The sequence below is a fragment of the Theropithecus gelada genome, chromosome 5 (assembly GCF_003255815.1).
Source record: "Theropithecus gelada isolate Dixy chromosome 5, Tgel_1.0, whole genome shotgun sequence".
Classification (NCBI taxonomy): Eukaryota; Metazoa; Chordata; class Mammalia; order Primates; family Cercopithecidae; genus Theropithecus; species Theropithecus gelada.
The window spans coordinates 163,975,778-163,997,364 of record NC_037672.1 but is presented as its reverse complement, the minus strand read 5'-3'; the positions used below and the strand labels follow the sequence as shown (position 1 = coordinate 163,997,364).

Genomic DNA, 21,587 nt, shown 5'->3' with positions numbered 1-21,587 from the left:
AAGCTGTGGTGGGTTCTGCCCAGTTCGAACTTCCTGGTAGCTTTGTTTACACTGTGAGGGGAAAACTGCCTACTCAAGTCTCAGTAATGGCAGACGCCCCTCCCCCCGCCAAGTTCGAGCATCCCATATTGACTTCATACTGCTGTGTTGGCAGTAAGAATTTCAAGTCAGTGGATCTTAGCTTGCTGGACTCCATGGGGGTTGGATCTGCTGAGCTAGACTACTTGACTCGATGGCTTCAGCCCCTATTTCCAGGGTAGTGAACGGTTCTGTCTCACTAGCATTCCAGGTGCCACTGGGGTATGAAAACAAAACAAAAACAAACAAACAAAAAAACTGTAGCTATCTCAGTGTCTGTTCAAAAGGCCACCCAGTTTTATGCTTGAAACCGAGGGCCCTGGTGGTGTAGGCACCTGAGGGAATCTCCTGGTCTGCAGGTCGCGAAGACTGGGAAAAGTGTAGTATCTGGGTCAGAATGCACTGTTCCCCATGGCACAGTCCCTCACAGCTTCCCTTGGCTAGGAGAGGGAGTTCCCCGACCCCTTGTGCTTCCTGGGTCAGGCGACACCCCGCCCTACTTCTGCTGGTCCTCTGTGTGCTGCACCCACTGTCTAACCAGTCCCAATGGGATGAGCCGGGTACCTCAGTTGGAAATGCAGAAATCACCCGCCTTCTGCATTGATCTTTCTGGGAGCTGCAGACCAGAGCTGTTCCTATTCGGCCATCTTGCCAGCCACCCCCTGGTGGAAGGAGGAACAGGCACTTTTTTTCACAAGGCAGCAGGAAAGACAGAGCTATTTTTTATTCTTAATGTCCATTTTTTTCACTTACTGCCTTGCAGGGAAAGAAAAACTTACATAACTTCATTTTGAATATTATTTGGCAAAAATATAGATTATAAATTATTGTTCATAGGACATAAGGATTTAGAAAGTGAGTAGAGGGAGAAATGATTCCTGGGGGCTTTGCACTTTCTTTATCCTTTAGGATTGCATTATTTGGCCAAAATATTACAAAAATTAAAGCTTTTCTATTATTTTCCAGGATTCATTAGAATGTACATTTGTTTCTGATGGTGACACAGCATATGACATGCAAAAAGTTGTGTCCACCACTATATTAAATAGATTATATACTAATGAGGGAGCAATGATTTTCACATTTTAAATTATATATGAAGAGATACAATATTAATATTTGAATATCAATATATAATCTACAGAGTGATTTTACATTTTTTTAAAAACCTGTAAAGTAGATATTATCACCATTTGCAAATGAGGAAATTAAGCTTTGAGAGTGAATATAGCCTTGTCACATAATTAGTAATTTATAGTGGCATAATTCCATGCTGATCTTCAAAATCTCTGATCATACATATATTGAATATTTCATTATGATATAATAATGAAGCATGTTATTAGTACTTGTAATCAGTTCATTGTTAATAATATGCTATTTTTGTTATACCATGTAGGTATTTACATATTTCAAAGTCCTTTAAAATAAGTGAAATATGATTTTTTATTTCGTGTCTAAGCCAAAATATGGTCAGAGAGGCATCCAGGACTAGTTGTTAGGGGACAATTTGCAGCAGTTCAGTGTGAAATGCTTTAAACTATGATGTTTCTGTTGTACTTAGTTATCATTAAGTATTTGGCCAAGTCTGCACTAATAGGATGTAGCCATAGTAATAAAAGTACTTTTATTTGATTATAATGGATCATTTTGATTACTTGTTAAACTTTTAAAGACAGTATGTCCTGATTTCTACTTAGCCCTCTCAATTTGTTAGATCTGCATTATTTGTTGGAACAATGCAATGTTAGTTAATGATGGTTAATTTTGTTCTTTAAGCCATTCAACTATACTTGGGGAAAAAAAAAAAAAAGATTAGTAAAATAGTTTTCAAAATATCCCTATCGGCCGAGGGCAGTGGCTCACACTTGTAATCTCAGCACTTTGGGAGGGTGAGGTGGGTGGATCACCTGAGGTCGGGAGTTCGAGACCAGTCTGACCAACACGGAGAAACTCCATCTCTACTAAAAATACAAAATTAGCTGGGCATGGTGGTTCATTCCTGTAATCCCATCTACTCGGTAGGCTAAGGCAGAAAAATTGCTTGAACCTGGGAGGCGGAGGTTGTGGTGAGCTGAGATCATGCCATTGCAATCCAGCCTAGGCAACAAGAGCAAAACTCTGTCTCTTAAAAAAAAAAAAAAAAATCCATATGTACTACTGTTACTTCAGAAATCAAAAATATTACATGCTAAAAATATTTAGAGACTTCACCAAAGAGGGCATAAAAATGTCCAATCAGCATATGAAAAGTTGATCAACATCATTAGTCATTGTGTAAATGCAAATTAAAAACAAAATGAAATACCACTATACATTATTAGAATGACCCCCCCCAAAAAAGGCTGAAAAACAAACAAACAAAAAAGACAATGCCAAGTGCTGATGAGGATGCAGAGCAATTGTAATTTTACACATTGCCCTGGGAATGTAAAATGATACAACTAATTTGGAAAGCAACTTGGCAGTTTCTTACAGTTAAACCTACACATACTGTATGACTCAGCAGTCCTATTCATAAGTATTTATACATAAGAAATAAAAACATATGTCCACACAAAACTTGTTATAAATATGCATAGCACTTTTGTTCATAATTACCCCATACTGAAAGCTACCCAAATGTGCAGCTGCCGAAAGGATACCCAAATTGTTGTATATACAGACAATGGAATATTACTCAGCAATAAAAAACCCAGACTACTACTGAACATTACAACAATATGGCTTAATCCACACTTCGGGAAAGAGCAAGGATTGAAAAGCTATGTACTCCATTATTCCATTTGTATAACATTTGAAAAAGACAAATCTCTGGGGCCAGAAAGCAGATCAGTGTTCACAAACGCCTGAAGATAGAGGACGTACTATAAAGGGATATGAAAGAACTTTCTCAGGTGATGAAACTCTTCTATATCTTGTTTGTGGTGATATCTACAAGACTGTATATATTTGATACAACTCACTGATGTGTACATCTAAAGGAGGAAATATGACATACATAAATTAGACCTCCCATAAAATTGAAATAAATTTAAAACATATATCATTTTTTAAAAGTCTAATTTGTGGGGTTAAAAATTCCTGAATATACTGGATGCGTTTATTTTGGGCTGAAGCTTTCAAGGTCTCAACTTTAGGTTTTGTATAAAAGCCATATAAATTTTTAAAAGTAACCAATCACAGAATAAAGAGTGTATAACTGTCATAGCAGTATATGGGCTAAAAGAATTAGAAAACAGGCCAGGCTTGGTGGCTCACACCTGTAATCCCAGCACTTTAGGAGGCTGAGGAGGGGGGATCATGAGGTCAGGAGATCGAGACTATCCTGGTTAACACGGTGGAACCCTGTCTCTACTAAAAATACGAAAAATTAGCCAGGCGTGGTGGCGGGCGCCTGTAGTCCCAGCTACTCAGGAGGCTGAGGCAGGAGAATGGTGTGAACCTGGGAGGCGGAGCTTACAGTGAGCCAAGATGACGCCACTGCATTCCAGTCTGGGAGACACAGCAAGACTCCGTCTCAAAAAAAAAAAAAAAAAAAAAAAAAAAAGAATTAGAAAACAAACAAAGCAAAAACTGATCTTTTTAAAATTCAAGGAAAAAATTAGAAAATTAAATTTAAAGAGTAAGGTTAACCTAAATTAAAGAGTAACTAACCTAACTCATGCCACTTCCTCTGAGAAGCCATCTCTGGACATACTATGCGAAACTGCAACATCCTAGACATTCTTAGTCTTCTGTATTTTCTTGCAGTCTTTGTTAGTTTGGTCAGTTCTTTTTTTTTTTTTTTTTTTTTTTTTTTAAACAGTTATATTATCTCAAATGGCATGTGTAAATGCATGTATTTATATATATATACACACACATACATATATTTTTAAACTTATTTTTAATCTTTATTGTAACTTACATATCAGGTTTGTCTATTGTTTTTCATTATAGAACACCAGCACCTCGTAACTAAGTGCAATTTCAATATGTATATGCTGACCTCATGAATTGATGAATTATTGGACATAACAAATAAGCTTAGTTTTTGACATATGCAATAACTACGTCTACAAAGAAGAATGATTGATTAGTTCTTTACTGTATGGGAACATATGTGGATGACTAAAAATAAACCAAGTATTTATAACTTGTTTAGTACAATTACAACAATGTAGGATTCATCATCGAATGTAGATACTAGCCACTATAAAAAGGGATTTTTTTAAGTGTAAACAGATTTAATACTTGAATTGACCTTAAAAATGAGCAGCCGGGCACGGTGGCTCACGCCTGTAGTCCCAGTACTTTGGGAGGCCCAGGAGGGCAGATCACTAGGTCAAGGGATCCAGACCATCCTAGCCAATGAGATGAAACCTCATCTCTACTAAAAATAACAAAAATTAGCTGGGCGTGGTGGCTCACACCTGTAGTCTCAGCTACTCTGGAGGCTGAGGCAGGAGAATTGCTCTAACCTGGGAGGCAGTGGTTGTAGTGAACCAAGATCACGCCACAGCACTCCAGCCTGGTGAAAGAGTGAAACTCCATCTCAAAAACAAAAAACAAACAAAAAAACAACATGATTCATTTTTCATAGGTGTTATTTGCAAGACAACCTATACTTCCTCCATGTTTGGAAACAGAAAGTAATTCAAGACTGGTGGTCTTGCAAACCAGGTTTCTGAGAAAAGATTAAAACCCTAATGCAGTGATTCTCAGTGTGGTACCGGACCACGACGGCATCAGCATCATCTGAAACCTTATTGGAAATGCAAATTCTGAGGTTTAACCCTAGACCAGCTTACTGCACTGCTGAAGGTTAAGCCCAGAAATTTATGTTATAACAAATTTCTAAGTAACCAGAAATCCATGTTATAGCAAGTCCTCCTGGTGATTCTGTTGTAAGCTAAAGTTTGCAAATGCCTTAAGGCATCTATTATATGTTAACTTTCCTCCTACGCATCTAGAATAGTACTTGTTATGTATCATCCTGAGAAAAAATTAAGCAAAGAGCCATCTTTACTTTTGCTTCTAAGATTTTTTTTGGGTGAAATGATTTCTCTTATTTCTGATAGACAAAGCTCATAAACTCTCTTAGTGTCAGTATATTGGTGGTATATGTTATCAGCATTTGCTTATCTACTACCGTCTTTTTCTGGTTCCATAAAAACAACAGCTAAAAAAAATCTATACCTACATCATTGATTTTATTAAGCACAATTCTGATACCTAAAGGCAGAAGGCTTTTATTTAGATTATAAATAAATGATATTTTGAAACAATGTGTACCAGAATTCTATCCTGATAGTCCATTTTAGCTCCCTAGTATGTGGGAAGTAAATGAAACATGAGGAAATGAAATATCTTCCATGTCAATAATGGTGTTTACTTTATATATGATAACTTGAAATAAATTCAATAACTTTAGGTGATTTACTGCAGGAGCAATCTCAGATAGCATGTACTCACCATCGAACAGTTCTAAATGATTCTGAACGATTCCTAACATCTATCTTATGGTGAAATGTTGTAAGAATTGTTTAAGCACCTAGGAGGAAAAGGAACAGATACGTTCTGGGGATAAGATTTGTGGAAAAGTATGCTCTGTTGTCACTAGTATAAGAAAAAGTAGATTTTCTATCAGTGGTTCTTACTGTAACCTCAATATATTTATTACAAATGTCAGAATAATTGCATTCTGTATTTCAAGAGAGTAGTGATGACATATGTTTTGAAATTCTACTTCATAATATGATAGTTAGGAAAGCAGAAACTGAGGATCCTCTGCCTAGTTTCAAATTCTGACTCTGAAATGTATAAGCTCCATGGTCTCGGGCATGTTATTTATTGAAAAGCTCTTTTTCAATTTTCTCACTTATAGAAAGGAAGTTGTAGTAACACCTGTACCTTATAGATTTGTTATGATTATTAAATAAGTAAAAAAATTTAAGTTACTACAAACACTGCCTAGTACAGAGTAAGCATTATCTAAGAAATAAAATTATTTGCAGACAAATTATTTAGATCATTTTGTTCAAAGAAATATATCTTGTTTATATTCTTATAGATCCAGGTAGGCCAAGTACCGTAGTCTGCTATTTCTACATCGTGATTGCTATCTGGGCGGTCTACTCATTAATATTCATTGTTAAGCCCTAAACTATCTTTACTTATCAATTTCTGAGGTTAGTGAAAAAGTACTATATTTCAAAAGTTTAAGTTTGTAATCTCATTAATTCAGTGATCAAATGTTTCTCAGTCAACTGTTTTGTACATTGAGCTAAAGGTTGTAGAGGCTATATAAAGAATGAGCCTTGGTTGTTTTTAGGGAGCTTTTGGTTCTGTTGAGTAAATTAGATATTTATATAATATAACAGAAGTAGAAAGTGAATATTTTCATTTGAAACAGGGAAAAAAAGCAGTGACAGTTTAATGACATTTCCTCTGGGCTTGAAAGAAAAAAAGTGTTGATTGTAGCAAAAATGCTGCGAAATAAACATTATCATTATTACCATTTAACAGTTGTAAACAGAACAAATCTGAAATTTCAAGGTAACAGTCCTCAAGCCACAGAGCCCGTCAGTTAGCAGAACCCAGAACCATGTTCAGGCTGATCTGATTCCAAAGCCAGATGCTTTTTTGTCTACTTCTTAGGTAAAGGGATGGCAGAAATAAGATCTATCTGAACTTCCACTATTGGAATCCTTTTGTTTTGACTTATCTTGTGTTTGAGCTATTGATTGTTGGTGATTGGACAGTATGTTAGTCTCACTTTAGTAAATGGATTTTATTATATGAAACTGTGATGTAATTAAAATATGGTTCATTTTGCAATAACAAAACAGGGGCTAAAATTAATGTCTTCTGATGAACTATTATAGTTAAGTATATTATTTCCCATAGATTTTCAGAAAAATTAAATTCAATAAGCTAAGTAAAATGTCACTATTTTATTATCAAATAATTTTATATTTATGATATTTAAAAAGCTTATTTGTTGAAAAATAGTTAAAACAGATAAAGAACATAAACCCATAAATACATTAGTGAAGAACTGTAAAAAGAAAGTTTCCACCGATAATTTACTTTCTCATAGCCTAATACGTCAAATATCTTATTCTGTTTTCCCTACATCACCATTGTAATCTGGTTAGTTTATATCAACAATGAATGTTTATTATTAAGTATCCATAATATATAATGTGCTGTGTTTGGCATAAATACCTATATCATAATGAGTTGTCATTTCTGTTCAGGGAACTTAATACAAATATGTATTACTTCTACTTTGAGGTGGTATGGACTTACCATCTTGCCAAATAAGTTGCCATCTGTACAGAGCCTTATAAAAATGGACTGTATTTCCCCAAGTAAAAATGATGAAGGAAAGTTTTAAAGAAACCCAGTATAGCACAGCATGAAAATCCAGTCATTCCTGGAATGTATATTTAGAATGATTTCTTCCCTTTAGGCTATGACACATCCTCCATCATGACGCTAGATTCCTCTTTTCAAAGGATGAATTTCACCACATGGCTCTCCCTCATTAAAAGAAAAATTACCTCCCATTGAAAGGAAGGAAGCAGATATTTCAATTTAGCATTGTTTGATTCCAAAGTCACCAAACTCATGACCTCTTGAAAATGGTCATGGAAAGAACATTGAAACTGGGAATAGAGGTCCTGGAATAAATTTAACTTTCACTGTTTAACAACCAATATGACCTTCTGGGCACCTGCCAGAGTTTGCTCCAATTTGATAAGCAATTTAATTCAAAGGAAAAAAAGTCTGTTTGGGCATTTTTTTCTCTCTCTTCATTTTTTCTCTGCTCTATAAAGTCTTTTCCCTTCCAAGATAAGCATCTCAAATTCCTGTAGTCATTCCTCAAAGCACACTTGTTTCATTTTTTTTTTTTTCTAGATTCAACTCTCAGGAAAGGAGGAATGAACTGGTGTTATTACTTCCTTTGATCCCGACATTTTGCTTGCCTGCATTAGATGGCATTACAGTTTTTATCCAGATCACTGTTAACTGTGTCAAATGGTTTGCTCATATAAGCTTCCAGTCAAGTGAACCCATCACCCTGGATCCCTTTGGACAAAAGTAGAGGGAGGGAAACAAAAACAGATTCTTCAATTAATAAGCCTCCCACTGTCAAACTGAATTTCCAGGGGCTGTTTGTACCTACAAAACTTTTTATTACATAATGGGTTTCTATTTATGATTGCTCTCATTTTTGATATATGTATAACTTACGTTGTCATCTATTATAACGTTTTAATGTGAAACTTAAAAATATTATTTCTTGATGATTATTAATAATCAATGTGTAGTTTATATTCACTTTCATTCTAACTTTCACCAAAGACATCAAGATGTAAATTGAACTCTTAGGAGTGCGGGTACCTTAGATACCTAAGCTCCTTTAGTGTGGATCCCTCCAAGACTTCCTGTTTCCTATGAAAGGAAATTTAGAACAATTTCAAGACCGAAGGCAGTACTAGTCATCACTATGTCATTTTTGGCTACACTCCACATACGTAAGGGGTGTTGCAGAAGCAGTTGTCAAGATAATGTTTCTGAACTATGCAAATTCTATCTAGATTTCAATTGGCATCAGTGTATTTGCCTTGGGGCTGTGCAGTGATATTTAGGATCAATAGTGGACTTATTCTCAGAGAAGAAAAAATACAAAAGAGAGAAACATCAAAAAGAGAAAAATATTGAAGAGAAACTGAACTTAAAAAAAAAAAAAAACAGAAAAAATATGCAATAGTTTCTTGTGGTAGAACCAATGCTATTAGGTACATTTCCTGTTTGGAGTTTGACAGAGATTATGATTTCCAGCATATTCAGGCAATTATCAACTATATCATTTTTTTCTTTTTTTTGTTTCACACTCTCTCATGATATAACCTATATCTTTTAATAATTTTAATATATAATAACAAATTGAGAGACCTAATATTAGATGCTCTTGTACATGTGTATTAGCAACACATATTCTCATAAACCATGAAATATGAGACCAATTATTATACTGTGCTTATCCTCATAAGTTTCAAATATTGCAAACCAAGGATTATTCTCCATATTTTACATGACCTTGAAAAACATCTGACCTTTTCTGCTAAATAGTCACCCAGGTTACTGACATTTCATATCAATAAAAAGTTTTCAGTTAACCTACCCAGGCATTGTACCATTATTTAACATTTGGTGATCTTGGTAAAAAAAAAAGTAACATAACAATTTACGTTTAAAAACCCTGAAGCTAAAGAAACTAACTTCTAAGACTTCCGTGTTATAACTGATGTTCAGGAACTATGAACAAAGAAAATTAATGACTTGTATAAGTTTCTATAATCCTTTTTTGTTATCCCTATCCTTCTGAAATTAATGTAAATTTTATCAATGGGTTTCATATCATTCATGTAGATTCAATACTCTGCTGAATGATATAACCTAGTTTGACCACAGCATTTCAAGTAGACAATTATACTAGCTATCGGGGGAACCAGCCCCCAATATTTCAATGTAGGTTCTTTCTATTTTCCCTAAGTGTCAGCTGGTCTGAGAAATAAAGAGAAGGAGTACAAAGAGAGAAATTTTACAGCTGGGCCTCGGGGGGTGTCATCACATATTGCTAGGACCATGATGACAACTCTGAGCCACAAAACCAGCAAGTTTTTATTAGGGATTTTGAAATGGGAGGAGATGTATGAACAGGGAGTAGGTCACAAGGATCACATGCTTCAAAGGGCAATAAAGATCACAAGGCAAGGCAAAATTAGAATTACTGATGATGGTCTGTGTCCCACTGTGCATGCATTGTCTTGATAAACATCTTAACAGGAAACAGGGTTCAAGAGCAGATAACTGGTCTGACTAGAATTTACCAGGCTGGAATTTCCCAATCCTAGTAAGCCTGAGGGTACTGCAGGAGACCAGGACATATTTCAATCCTTATCTCAACCATGTAAGACAGACACTCCCAGAGCAGCCATCTATAGACCTACCCCCAGGAGTGCATTCCTTCCCCAAGATTATTCCTTGCTGGGAAAATAATTCAGTGATATTTCTCCTACTCACACATCCATCTATAGACTTTCTAAGAGAAGAAAACTATGGCTGTATTCTGCCCGACCCCACAGGCAGTCAGACCTCATGGTTATCTTCCCTTGTTCCCTGAAAATCACCGTTATTCTGTTCTTTTTCAGGGTGCACTGATTTCATATTGTTCAAACACAAATGTTTTACAATCAATTTTTACAATAGCGGTCCTGAGGTGACGAACATTTTCAGCTTACAAAGATAACGTGATTAAGAGATTAAAGTAAAGACAGCCATAAGAAATTTTAAGAGTATTGATTGAGGAAGTGATAAATGTCCATGAAATCTTCACAATTTATATTCAGAGATTGAAGTAAAGACAGGCCTAAGAAATTATACAAGTATTAATTTGGGGAACTGATAAATGTCCTTGAAATCTTCACAATTTATATTCTTCTGCCTTGGCTCCAGCCGGTCCCTCCATTCAGGGTCCCTGACTTCCCACAACACTAGCAGAAGTCCTACACTAAACCTGCCCCTGAATGTAAGTATAAAATGAACCTGAAATGAAAGGACATACTTAGGTGTCTAAACAAAGTGGTAATACAGTCCTTCACACAGCTGAGCAGTCTGCATGCAGATACCAGGTTGTACACTCAGCTATATTGTAGATAGAAGCACAGGGAAAGGAAAGGCCACATTAGCGGACTTCATCCAGTCACAGGAACACTTAGAGTTGAGCAAGTTGAATTCGTTACTCACTGCAGCAAGAGAGAATGCACACAGTGGGGAACTGTGGGGCATCTCAGTAGGAGCAGGTGACAAAGAACCTCACATAGGATTTGGGCCTGGTTTGAGGAATCTCTCTGAGGAAGTAGAGGTTTGCTTTGGGTTGGGTGTTGACAGAAATTTTATGGCAATTCTATGACTAGCTATCTCAATACATCTTAGCTGTAGGAAGAACAGCCTAGGGCAACCATAAAGCTGTAATTAGTTAAAGTACCCCTCATTCATTTTGTGAGAGGGGGCTCTTTGGTATTTTGAAGTTTTTACAATGACCTTGTCTGAAGCTAATGTTCTTTAAGATTGTTAATATCCAACAGGAGAACATTATGGCTTATCTGTGAACCCAAGAAGTATCAAATCACATTGGGCCTGAGTTGTGAAGTCAGATCAGTTTCCAGTGTCATGGTTGGCCATTCTCTCTCTCTTTTGTTCTCTCTCTCTCTCATACACACACTCTCTATCTTTATTATTCTCTCTCCCCTCCCTTCTTTCCTTCCTTCCGTCCCTCTGTCCCTGCTCTGTACTCCCTTCCTCCCTTCCTCCCTCCTTCAATTCCTCCCTTCCTGGAAGAAAAACCTCCAACATGGCACTCTTTTGGGATTTGTATTACTACTAAGAACTGACCAAAGATCAAGGAAGGCTATAGGTCCCTGCCCAACAACCTCACCAAGACTTGAGAATAAGAAAATCTTAGTCTAAATTCATCCAATTTCATTTTAGTAAACAAGCATAAAACTGTCATATTGCCTGCTCTTATGTGCTTGAATATCTTTCCATTGATATTCCTCATAACTATTAAACTCTGTTGTGGAAGTCCCCAAAGCAGTCATGAACAATATGTAAACAATTATAATACAACTTTATTTACAGTCAATGGCCAGATTTGGCCTGCCAGCTGTAGTTTACAAAACTGCCATGTAAAGGCAAAACCAACTGATCTTGTGGTCATATTGGGCAACTTCTGTAAAAGATTTGGCATAAAACCAAACAGATCACACAAGGGGTTTGGGGCTCACACTTTTTCTATCCAACCATATGACTAACTTATACTAGTTAATTAACTACCTATCTTGTGCAGATTTCTATGACATGAATGTTGATTCTTGATTAGGGGGTTTCAAATGCTAATTAATCAAGTGCTAAGCACCTTTTAAGCATAAGTTGCACACATGTACTTCAAACTCTTCATACCAAAGTATTTAAAGTAAATTACCACTCAGATGATGTATTTGTGAGATTTGGGTTTGTCAGGACAGAGATTCACTTGGGTACCCTAAGTATTGGATATTGAGTCTGATGATGCAGGTGTTGATAAGAGAGATGCACTGAGAATTTATGGGAGGAGCAAAGCTATACTACACCTTGACATTAGGAAGGCTGGAATGAAATGCCATTCAGGAGATGAGACAGAAGCTAGACAGTTCTTTTGGTTTCCTCTTATATCTTAATAAAATTCAATTCTGCTTTCCCTACTCCTACTGCCTCATCAGTTCTGGATCTATGTATTTTCTCCTCCACAATTTCATATTAGCTGTAGATTTTACTTAGCCATCCTTTTGACTTTCTCCTGTTTTTGGCTCCCTCATTGCCTCTCTTTTTCCCAGGGTATTCCAGCTACTGATGTTGCTACTGTATCTTTAGTCATTCACAGAGTTCCCATTTTAATTCTCCAGATGGAGATTTTAATGACAACTTAATCCTGTTGTAAAAGTATTTTTCCATCCTTGGTTTGGCTTTTCCTTTTTTTGTGGGGTTGTGGCAGAAATATCTAAATGATGTGTTAGTGTTGTCTTTATTTCATATTAACTACACATGAACATAATATGCCTGAGTGAGTGAGTGAATATATGAATGGAGAGTTGACTCTCTATAGTGTTAACAGGAGAGCCACTGACTTTTTTTTTTTTTCCTTTTAACAGTATTTCATAGTAAAAAAAAAAAAAAAAAAAGAAGACATCAACACTTTATTTACTGAAAGTTTGTTAAATGCCAGAAATTATGTTTGGTGTATTTATGTGTTCCATGTAGTAATATCTTCAAAGCCCAGCAAAGGTGATACTATTCACAGTTTTTCAGTTGAAGAAATTGAAGCTGAAAGTATAGAAGTTTTTCAGTGACCTTCACCAGTTAGTTGTTGAGCTAGAACTTTCACCTGTCTGTATTATTTCTAGATTTTCTGCTATGCCATGCTGCCTCAAAAGCCAGCATAAGAGCAAAAACAGGAATTTATTGGGTGAGCTTCAAAGAAGTATTCTTTGAAGAATATAGGATATCATCATCAAGAATATAGGACATCTGTAATCCCAGCTACTCGGGAGGCTGAGGTAGGAGAATTGCTTGAATCTGGGAGGCAAGCGGAGATTGCAGTGAGCCGAGATCGCACCATTGCACTCCAGCCTAGGCAACAAGAAGAATATAGGACATAATCATCAAGATAAGATAAGAAGTTGGCAGAGAAAACAATAATTTCAAGATCTCCTTTTGACTTCTGGTGGGTGTGCCTCCTTCCAGCCTCCTTGCAAGAGATAATCTAACATGTCATTTGTTTTTCTATCTCAGGTAGGTAGAGGTAGATAGTATGACTACCATCAAAATATGAGTCAAAATTGCATGGCAGCTGTTGTTTTTGTCATTCCGCTTACTCTTCTAAATTTCACTCTTAACCTAATCCCTCAAGCTGCCCTATAGATTTTTAAACATTCTGTTTAGATATCCCTCTTAGAGTTCTGCTTTCCTAAAATGCTATACGATCTTAAATGACTCTTTGTCCTTATATTTCCTTTGGGTGGAGATGAGAGAAAGGCTCATTCCCGTTAATAAGAGTGTAGTACTGCTGAAGATTGCTGTAATTACTTCTTAGGAATGACCGATTGCATGTTCTCAGGGAATGTTTGCAATATAAAAGGAAAGTTAATCAATCAAATAACTAATTGTTGGGACAATTGGAAACTTGTTTGCAAGTGGCATTCCTTAGTGTCAACTGACCTTCTTATGCCTTCTCACTTCCTCAGCCACTAGTGCAACAGAACATAAATCAGACAATACTGATGGCAAATTGTGTCTTCACCTGTAAGGTGAACTAACTTAGAGAGTAAGCAGTTGAATATTAGGGACATATATAGTTCTAAGGCCAAAACCCATGAAAAGTACTCAGGTTTGGAAAATGGTGGGAGTGGAGAACATCTGTTAAAGGCAAATTTGCCATCTATGCATTTTGCAAGAACTCTGCTTGGTGAGAAATTACCTGCTCCCCGCAGATAGCAGATTCTCTCAACTTCTTCATTGTAGGGATTTTAAACTCTACTCACTGCTTTTTCAACTGTCTAAATCCTTTTATCTTTATAGCACATATGGCCTCCCACCCTGAAACTGGTAGGCACAGTTTCTGATCTAATTTAATACCCATATTATAGTTCGTTTTAAATATCATATCACCAAGTCCATAAACAACTATGCTAATGTATAAAGTAGCTCAGCACTGCTCAAAACACATTACAGTTGCCAACACCATAAAATCCCATTTACTTTTGCTTAAAAGTGTTTGATATTGAATTTGCTTTCCCCTGAACTGTAATTAACAACGTTCTGAACTGCTTACAAGATTCAATTGACTGGCATTATTAATCACACATTCACAGAGAAGTTGACTATTACATTTGATTTTTTTTCTTTCTTAAGTGTTTTTGGCATCTAATCACTGATGAAAACTAAGGAAATGGCCCTTTTCACCATGTTCCATGGACATTTATTTTCTTGATGTACTTAGTCTATAAAGAGTTTTCCCCGTTTCTATTGGATGCTGATTCTAAATTTCTATAGACATGGAATTAAACCAAGAAACAGTAGTTCTTGTCAAGAGGAACAGTTTATTACAGCTAATTAAATCCAGGAATGTTAAAAGGAAACACAGCAAGGAGCATAAATTAGATTCTATCAAGGATATAGGTCGTTCCTCATGAATGAATACTGACAAAACAATTTTGTGGGAAGCTTTCAAAAGTCATTAATAGTTTTGAAAGTTGTGAAGACTAGCACATTTTGAAGAGGAAAGAGATAAGGTTTAGTTCTGTGTTTTCAAAATGTACCTCAGATATTCACAGGTGTTTCAATGTTTCCTTTTCTTATATTTGACAGTATCTTTGAGCCTGCATCTAAGATTTCTGTGCATACTGTTGTAATCGCTAGAGAGTTCTTATTTATTTATTTATTTATTTTATTTGCCCAGATCCCATTTGGAGATGCAAAGAATAAAATGTAAACGCCAAAATAGAATAAATTTAGAAAAGCAGATATTCCCAGTGATTGTAGAACTGCTCTCTTATTTATAAAAATTATATAGAACTGTATTGAGTACAAAGCCCTAGAGTCAGACTGTAAGCTCCAGGCACACAGGGGGCACTTTACCTTTTGCCTAGAGCTGCAATATAAGAGGACTGTAAGTATTTGCTGAGTAAATCAATAAGCAATAATAATTTATGTTAGGATTCCTAAATTATTTTCCATAGCAGATTGCTACTTGAACTTGGAAATTAAATAATAAAATTAAACATTAGAAAATTGAAGCATAATAAAATTAACCTCTTATCTGTAAATTCAGGTAATGGATGATACCTGCATCATAGGGTGATTATGGGTTATTATTATTTTTATTCAATAAAAACTTAATACCTGAACTCTCTCTAGGTATTAAGGACTCATGAAAATATATTAATGTGTTGATTTTTCCAGAATGCATACATCAACCTTAAAATACTTAGGCTCGCTTTGAATCTGGAAATAAATAAGAAATATATATCTTGCAAAACCAGCTCTGATTATGAGTTTGCCTATCTATTTCACCTCAGACAACTTTATCTTTTGCTATACCTACACCCATCCCCATTCCTTCCCAATACTCCAGATCCCTCTGCACATACACACACACACACAAACACACGCACACAGTTATGACCTGTGTGATTTTGATACACATAGTCACGTAATAAACATTATGACCTGATAATACAGAGTTTCTGATCTGATAGTGCCTGTAGTTTCTAGATTTCTCATACATTCTTGCATCTCTGTCTTTTTGTTAATACTCCTGCATGAAACATTATACCTAAGCCATAGCTCGCATAGCATGCATTCTGACCCTGATCATGTCAAACTAAGGAAGGTTTAACATTTTGTATTAACATGTAGCTACGTTATGTTGCTACCATGACTCTTTCTATAGAATGTAAATTACATGAGAGCAGAGACTATGTTTATGTATTTCATCTTCCAGTGGTTAGAGGCTACCATGGTATGGCATAAAGGTGTTAAAGGAATAATTTGTTAAACTAAAGTCACGTTTCCTCTTCCTGTTGCCTCCTTTTTTCTTTTCTTCCTTCTTTCCTTCCATCTTTCTTTCCTCTCTTGCATTTATGAATGGACTCACCTGCAAGTACTAAGTGCAATAAATAATGAAATTAAATGTATAAAATACCTTACAATGGTTACCAATAGTAATATTTTCTTCTATAACATTTAAAACTTACTTAACTTTGGGCCATATTAAGGTGCAAATGAGGAGGACAGAGCATCGATAAGACCAATTATTTGTTAAACTTTAGTATTGGGCCACATTAGAAAATCATTCTTTTCCTTTTATTCAAAAGAAGGAACAGGGAAGCAGCATTTTATGTCTTAGATGTTTAAAGCAACTTTCTTTTTTTCTAACTTAAAACATATGTAATATAGCTATTGTCTTTCTGTACACAGGATTATTCTAAAGGGAATCTTGTTCTCTTAAAAATGTTCTGGTAGTTTGAGCTAAGATGCAATTACATAAGAACATCTTGTGCATTTCCTTGAGTTTCATTTCTACACTTTTCATTTGGGCTATAGCTTTTTTTTCTGTTATAGTTGAGATAACATGAGTGCAAAATAGTAGACAATGCAGGATTATTTGCCTGTAAAGAATTTTGGAGTGTGTGTGTGTGTGTGTGTGTATGTAGAATGATTATCCTTTGAAAACTTATCTCTACATTTTATGAAAATTATTATCCTTTTAAAACTGACATTTTCAAATCATAAAATACATACTGAAGGAATCTCATTATTTTAGATGCATATATTATTTAAAGTCACTTAATATAAAATGAAATGAGAAACCTTCTGGTTTATTTCATCTGTACAATTTTTTACTTCTTATTTTGATCTCAATTGGCATATTTTAATGCAATGTCTAAAATATCAATTCAATTCCATGCATAGTTTTGCACATAAGTCTCAGATTGCCAGATATTCATTTTAATCTCATGTGCAGAGTTGACTTAATTATGGTAAATATATATTTATTCATATGTTTCTAAAAGGATATAAAAATAGCAAACTAAGTTATCAAAAGAATATATAAAATTTAGAATGTTTCTAATTTTTAGTTTTTGATGTCTGAAATCACATCTTTTTGACTTTTTTGTTATACATTATTGTCTATTATATCAGCTAATTCAAAAAATAGTTTCACCTTGCGGCATAAGCCTAATCAATTAGCGGACACCTAAGAAAATAAGCAGTTTGTACAGTTTTAAAAAATTGTTTATTTTGTAGATTATTGTTATAGGGGATATTTGTGAACATACACGGTACAATTTTTATATTGTTTTCCATTGCATAGAGTGTAAGCATTATTTAAAATCTTCTACTGTGTGTAGTTCATTATAATTAGAGATGTAAAATGCAAACTGTATAATATTAGCTATGTTATAAACTTTTTCTGAGGCTTATTTTTTAATATACTATACTTTTATTTTTTAGAACAGTTTTAGGTTCCCAGTAATACTGAGCAAGCAGAAGGTACAGAGTTTTCTCATATACTGTCTGCCTCCGGTACTCAGGTCTCCCATGATCACCATCCCTACCAGAGTGATCCCACTTTGTTACAATTAATAAACCTTCTGGACATATCATTAGCCTCCAAAATCTATAGTTTACATTATGGTTCACTGTTGATATTGTTCATTCCACTCGTTTGGACAAAAGTATAATGGCCTGTATCCACCATTATAGTATGGCACTAAATAGTTTCCCTGTTCCCTAAATCCTCTTGGCTCTGCCTCATTCTTCTCCCCACCCAAACCCTGGCAACCATTGATCTTTTCATGCCTCAATAGTTTTACCTTTTCCAGAATGCCATACTGTTGGAATAATACAGTATACAGCCATTGTAGACTGATTTCTTTCACTTAGTAATATGACATTTCCCTCAATGTCTTTCAATGGCTTGGCATCTCTTTTCTTGTTAATGCTGTGATTCATTTTAATGTAAGTTTTTAAATGTGCAAATATATTTATCTTCCATGGCTACATTTGTTGATAGCTGCTTGATGGGCATAGACTAATGCAAGAGAGAAGAACAGATATATGTCCTAAATCACATACAGAATAGAAGTAAAATATTGACCAGGTGTGGTGGTGTGCACTTATAGTCGTAGCTGCTTTCAAGGCTGAGGTAGGAAGATCTCTTGATCCCAGGAATTCAAGACTGCAGGGAGCTGTGGTCATGCTACTGAATTTCGGCCTGGGTACAGAGTAAGACTTCATCCCTAAAAAACAAAAAGAAAGAAGAAAAATATTGTTATTGTGTTTATCTCCCTTTATCATAAACAAAAATGATTTAATTGTACTTTTCCCAGTTATCAAATTAACTGAAATATTCACAGACTTTTGGAGATGTGACATTTTATTATTGGTTGAATTCATAGATTTTTATCAGAAATTGCAAACTTTGAGGCAGCAAGTCTGGGAGACACATCTCTAACTACATTTCTCTATGTCATAGAGATCAATGTGGCTCAAAGAATCGTCCACAGAGTGATGCTGCTCTGTAACCTGAGTGGGATGGGTGCAGAAATTGAGTGTCAGCATTGGAAAAGCTTTCACAGCAGCTTAACAGAAAAAAAAATTATATATTGATTCATTCTAATAGCAATGAATTTACTTTTGTATTTTTCATGTCTTTGTTTTTATTTCAATTTTTAAGTGGTTAATTTTCTTGTATTTTATAAAAGGTTTGTTCTGTAATCGATTGGGGGAAAAAAACTGGTTCTTAATGACAAATAGTTTTAGAAGTGCTGCCAAATAGTACAGGAACACACAGTAAAGTTTACTGAATTTGAAATTAAACAAAATGAGTGCACAATAGGGCAATTTTAGTTAACAATAACTTGTTGTATATTTCAAAGTAAGTAAGAATGGAATTGGAATGTTCCTAAACCAAAAATGATACATGCTTGAGGTGATGGATATTTCAATTTCCCTGATTTGATCATTACACATTGTAAACTTGTATCAAAACATTATAGGTACTCTATAAATATGTATAACTATTATGTATCCATAAAATGTTTTTAAAGGAAATGAGTGAGATTTGACCTCTCTTTCTTTGAAAATCCTGACATAAGAAAAAATGAATCACTATTTTGTCAAATGAGAAAAAGAGTTTCCAGAGATTTTCCAGCAACTTCTTGCCCTCCCTGTGTGGAAGAGAGCCTCTAAGATGGCCGCCATGATCCCGACATTCTGGTATTCATGCTTTTGTGCTCAGATTCGGGCTAGTGACTCACTTCTCCCAAACAGTGCTATAGCGATAGGATGTCATTTTGAAATCATCTTTGGAAAGATCGCATTCCATATTACCCATCCTCTCACGCTCTCTTGGAATTCCCACATTAAGGGAAACCAAGATGTGATTTGCCCAGTGGAGAGGCCCATGTGGCAAGGAACTTGAACTAAGTCAGTGAGAAACTGAAGCCCTCAGTTCAAAAATTAGCCAGGAACAAAATCCTGCTCCCAAATAGGTGAAGTGTTGGAAGATAATTGGTCAAGACTTCAGCGGAGCAGGCAGCCCTGGTTGACACCTTGGTTTCAGCCTCATGGAAGAATTGCAGGCAGCAGCATTCAACTAAATCATGCCCAGATTTCTGATACTCAGAAAGTGTAAGATAAATGTCTGTTGTTCTAAGCTGCTAAATTTTGGCATAATTTATTTTATACCTATAGACAAGTGATAAATCTTTGCTAAAAAAGGGGGAGAATCACGTACTGCCACTGCAAACTCAAGTGGATTCCTGGGAACTGTTGTTAGCTGCTATCTTCCACATGATCCTCTGCTGATTATTATAATTCTGTTCTGACTTTCAGGTTGATTATTTGGCAGTGTTATCTCAGTGTCTTGAAAAAGGTGAAATCTAAAACCAAATATTTGGACAAACCCCAATATATGCACATACTAAATTTTCGAATAGTGCAAAGGGTGTTTTGAAAGTCTTTTGTTTATATAATGTTAAAGAGATAATAAAGAATATAATAGTCACAAAGCAAAGCTTTTAGATAAGAATGGATCATATTTTAGTTCACAGATTTTAGAAACCATAAACTATGAATGTAACACTATTACTACAAATAACAGCAACTATGCATCAGATTCTCAATTTATACATGTAGAAACCAAATGACAACAATGAAATAAATTAAAAATAGCATTTTAAAAACAAAAATAAAAACTCAGTGGGAACAAGACAGCTTTTAGTTTGTGTCTAAAAACAGATATGTTCAAAAAAGATATTCACAGGTATTAATCACAATAAAGAACTCAGAGGGAAATAATTAAAGTTCAGTGATAAACATATCCTCCTTAATCCCTAACCAGTATACAATACAAAATAGCTTATTTTTGCTATTAGAGGTGCTTGACGTTAATTTAGCCTTTGATTTTCACTTTAAATTGAGGATCATAAAAATGTAGAATAGATATTTGCAACCTGTGTCTAAAACTTTTTCTGTATAGTACATCATAAAGCTTTTTATAATCTTATTTTCCTTGGCTTCAGAATATACATCGTGATTTCTGATTCTAAAAATATGATAAATTCATCTGTAGATTGTATCCAAAGCTAGATGAGATACTGATGGTCAGAAAAGAAAAATAAAAGTATTTAGAAAATTTAGAGACATTAAGGTTTTAGAATAGAATTATGCAAATTCTATTAACATTGTTAAAATTAATAATTTCTTTAAGAACAAGAAATATCTTCTCCATCTCCACAAAAGTTTTTTCTTGTTTCCTGTATGGAAATAGAGAAGTATTCCATTAAATATTGTTTTTTCACTTTTTTAAGACTTCTTTTGGGGGTGAGGTATAAGATAGTATAAGATAGTTTAGTACAGTGGTCTTTTTCAGTAAAAGACCAGAGAGTGAATATTTTAAGCTTTTCAGGCCTTATGGCCTCAGTCTTAACTATTCATCTCTGCTGTGGTAAGCACTAAAGTAGATATAACCTGTAAAAGAAGGATTGTGGCTAATAAAACTTTATTTACAAAAACAAGTTGTGGGCCTGGCCATCATGGCTGCTGACCTGTGGTATGCTGGAATGGTTTCAAATGCAGGCTTTGGACTACACTTCCGGGATTCAGATTCCAAGAGTACTTCTAAATAGTTGTGTAACCTTTAGCAGATTATGTAATCTCTCTTTGCTTCACTTTCCCATCTGTACAATGGGAGTGATAGAATCACTTACCTCTTGCAGATATTGAGAGTAAAGTGTGCAGAACAGTTCCTGGTAGAGGGTGAGAGAGTAATAAATTCAAACCACTATTTTTCTTAAATGTTTTTGCATGTGTTAATGTCTGTATAGTTACAATGAAGATTCTTAATA

The 21,587-nt window shown here is 35.1% G+C and overlaps 1 protein-coding gene across 10 annotated transcripts in view; it reads left to right on the top strand.

The window, feature by feature from the left end:
* Positions 1-21,587, top strand: part of SPOCK3 (SPARC (osteonectin), cwcv and kazal like domains proteoglycan 3) — a 488,153-nt gene that overhangs the window by 147,021 nt on the left and 319,545 nt on the right. The window contains exon 3 of one of the 10 annotated variants that reach the window (XM_025385103.1): positions 10,991-10,999. The exons of the other annotated variants lie outside the window; for them this stretch is intronic. Coding sequence (XP_025240888.1) covers positions 10,991-10,999 — 9 coding nt within the window. The remainder of the gene's footprint in view (positions 1-10,990; positions 11,000-21,587) is intronic. 10 annotated transcript variants of the gene reach the window in all.